The sequence below is a fragment of the Cariama cristata genome, unplaced genomic scaffold (assembly GCF_000690535.1).
Source record: "Cariama cristata isolate BGI_N322 unplaced genomic scaffold, ASM69053v1 scaffold9357, whole genome shotgun sequence".
Lineage (NCBI taxonomy): Eukaryota > Metazoa > Chordata > Aves > Cariamiformes > Cariamidae > Cariama > Cariama cristata.
In genome coordinates this window covers 130966-134455 of record NW_009626061.1, presented here as the reverse complement: position 1 = coordinate 134455, position 3490 = coordinate 130966, and the positions used below count along the sequence as shown (strand labels likewise).

At 37.3% G+C, this 3490-nt stretch overlaps 1 protein-coding gene across 1 annotated transcript in view; it reads left to right on the top strand.

Annotated features, from left to right (window-relative positions):
* Positions 1-319: 319 nt before the first annotated feature.
* The window catches only part of LOC104164522 (lanosterol 14-alpha demethylase), a 10428-nt gene continuing 7257 nt past the window's right edge, over positions 320-3490 (top strand). Inside the window, exons 1-2 of the mRNA XM_009703871.1 lie at positions 320-413; positions 1422-1598. Coding sequence (XP_009702173.1) covers positions 1446-1598 — 153 coding nt within the window. The 5' untranslated portion in view covers positions 320-413; positions 1422-1445. The remainder of the gene's footprint in view (positions 414-1421; positions 1599-3490) is intronic.

The window sequence follows — 3490 nt, the reverse complement described above, 5'->3', positions numbered from 1 at the left end:
ACTGTTTAACAAATCATCAACACTGTGTTGTTTTTGACTGCCTCCTTTCCAATTGCAGTGTCTTTGTGCTTTGCTTTCAGAGGCAAGTTAGCAGGAATCTTGATTGTATTAATTTTATTTTAACCCCTGTTGCTTTTAAATGTGGCTTGCTCTTACTCTATTTAAAAAAAAAATCAGTTGTCCAAAGTTCACCTTTTCACAAAAGAGTTAAACCAAAACATGTATAATGCCACCTCTGTGTTTTGTTTTTTATGTAAATGGACATACTACTTTCTGAAGAAAACTCAATAATTATTTTTCTCTTTCTTCCTCAGAAATACCCACCTTATATTTCATCAAGCATCCCTTTCCTTGGACATGCAATTGCATTTGGAAAAAGTCCCATTGAATTTTTGGAAAATGCTTATGACAAGGTATGTTTTCCAACCTGACTGGCTGACCATATGCTAAAATATTTTTATGTATCTATTAAGTTCTGTATCTGGAGCCTGTGTAAAATCGGTTCATTCTCATTTACTACTTTGATTATGGAATGGAGTGTGCACAGTAGGCTCTGGTTTCTTCAGATCTCTTTATGTACATTGTTGTTAGAGAAAGTGTTTTCTGAGATACCTCTTGTGATTCAGATGTAAAAAAATATGTTTGTGTATTTGGGTATGCTCATAGCTGAATCACAAGTTAATTAAAAAGCCATTTTCAGGACATTATTTCTTGCCTTAATTGGGAACTTTTAATCTCACTCTTTACTAATCTGTGACCACGCTGGAATGTAGCTGACCACGTCTGTAGGCAATTTGATAAATTTTCTGGGCCTCTGTAATATTAAAAGGGCTGATGTATAAAACCTCAGTATGTTTTATACTATAACAGCCCAAAAGGAGTGGACCGAGGAAGCAGAGCCTTAATTCCAATTAAATAAGATTTATTGATCTGTTTCATATTGTCTAAAACTTTCTAGAGTCATAAACTTAAATATTAGCTTGGTTAGCTTAGAGAAAGCCAAATTTAGTATGTGAAGATCTGGAAATGACCTTTAAACTTCAAAATCTTATATGTTCTTAATTGCCTGTGCATAACTCCAAATCCAGAATTTTTTAGACAGTGTAGATTACTGGAGGCTCTGTGTGCTGTAATTTCCCTGCTAGTTTTTATAGTGTAACTGATGTTCTATTTACATTTTTTTAAACAAAATGGTTTTAAAATGTGCAAGATCATGTGTGTTCATTGTAATGTTAGATGTCACTAGTAAGTGTGTTGAGAACAGAATTTAAATGTGGTTTAAAATATTTGTATATCTTTGTTAAATCTCTAGATACTTCTTAGGAGAGTGATTTATGGAAGCCTGTACATAAAGAGATACGAATTTAATGATTTGTGTTCTTCTTATTTAAAATAAATTGATTTTTTTTTTCCTCTCTTAGTATGGACCTGTGTTCAGTTTCACTATGGTTGGCAAGTCATTCACATACTTACTGGGTAGTGATGCTGCTGCTCTACTCTTCAATAGTAAAAATGAAGATTTGAATGCAGAGGATGTATACTCTCGATTAACTACACCAGTTTTTGGCAAGGGAGTTGCTTATGATGTCTCTAATGCGGTATGTCTTTTAAATATAAGATGACTAGAAAAGTAGCATGATTTGAAATCTGAGTAGGCAGCCCTGAGCTCTTGGCTCTGTGTGATGGAGTTGTATGTTCATACCTAATTCTGGCTTATTGCAGTTGGTAAATTGTCTCAGTTGGATAACCAAGACTGAATGTATCTAGGTTGCTTTATTTACGACCTGGCCATTTGTCAGTCTGGATGCTATGTTTTGTTCTTGAAACCATCTAATCCCAGCATAGAGGAAAAATAGTAAGTGACTCTTTTTTCTTTTTTTCCCTCCCTTACAACATGCCACTGACTGCAGTTTGCTTTTCCCGTACAAGCAACTTTAGGTCTTCCTTCTGAGAGAGCATTAAGAGTGATAATTTTTCATTTATGCCACTCTAAATCTAGATACAGGAGTATTAATTTGACAATTTGTACCACGAGATTTGTCTTGCTTGGGCAAAAATCAGTCTGTATATGATTGCAGAAGACAGTCTGTGTGGGTCTGGAAGCACAGTGGCTGTGTTACGTGGCATTCTTTCCAAGCTAAGCGTTGGCTGCTTTCTTGCTTGTGCGTGTTGTTGCAAATGAGTGTTTGTTAAGTCGCACTTTTTATAAATTTGTATTAAAACCATTTCTGCTAATACCTTTGACAGTGATTCTTTGAGCCACCCCAGACCACTTATTTGTGACAGTTGTCTGTCATGACAGACTCTCAAACTGCAGAAGCCAACTTTCTGTGGACAGACTTGCTCCACTGGGAGTCTATTCAGTGTATGTTGACATCGACAGGCTGTTGTACATCATAGTCGTCTGGTGACAGGAACAGCATTGTGATACACTTTATTTTTGGATTTTCAGTTTTGGCTTCATTTGTATAAAAGCCATTCATTTGACTGGTAATAGTTTCTATGGCCATCGGTACTTTTCCTCCTTAGCGTGCCTCTTCATTCTCCCCTGCCAAAGGTACTTGCAGTGATTGTTACCCGCTTAATTATGTGGCTTAGGAGCAGTAATCACCAGTCTCTTTTTCTCCGTGCCAGCATTTTGCAGTGATCCACAAAGTACGTATGTTGTTCTTACCTCATTCTTTTGGAAATCTCATACACAACTGACTGCCAACAACTTGCCACTTTGTAAATAAGGAAAGGAGAACTTAGTTGTCTCCTGCTTTGTCAGGAAGTGTTAAATTGTGGATAGACAGTGTCACAAAGTTTGGGGGGAGGGTTGTTTGGGTGGTGTGGTTTTTTTTGCACTTCATGGATTTGCGTAACTCCTCCCATCCCTTTGTGAATGAAGCCTGGATAACAAGTAGGAGATCCTTCCTTATGTCCTAGACCTGTTCCACCACGGGCCATTCTAACAGACTCATTTCTGCCAGTTCCGATAGTCGGAGGTCTTCCTCAAAAAGTCAGGGATGGAGTTGTGGATCCCTTTTAGAGCTGCTAGAGTGTAAGTGCAATACATCTTTCATGTTCTTCTTTGGTATATAGTAGTTTCAGTACAGTGTCTATGAATCAGACATACACTGTTAAGTTGGCCAGATTTTCCCTGTGTTGTGCTTTTTCTTTGGATTCTGTCATGGGATGTCTACTTAAAACAGAAAGGTGCAGGTTTGTTCTTAATTCTGTGAAAGTTCATCCACTTGTTAGAGCTGTTTTGACTTCTGCCCTCATGCTTTAGAGTTCACGAATGGATTTGAATGTCTGTCATCATTCAAGAGGTAGTTCTTTGATGGGATCTAATCTCATACATCAGCAGTTTTATGTAACTTCCTGTAAGCTCCTTGGAAATGGGCATTGCTTACAACTCTGTTCTTCAGGCATAGGGATGATTAAGGTCTACCTCATTGGTCTACCATATACTGCTTTTTTTTCTGAAATAAGGTCTTTTTCTAGA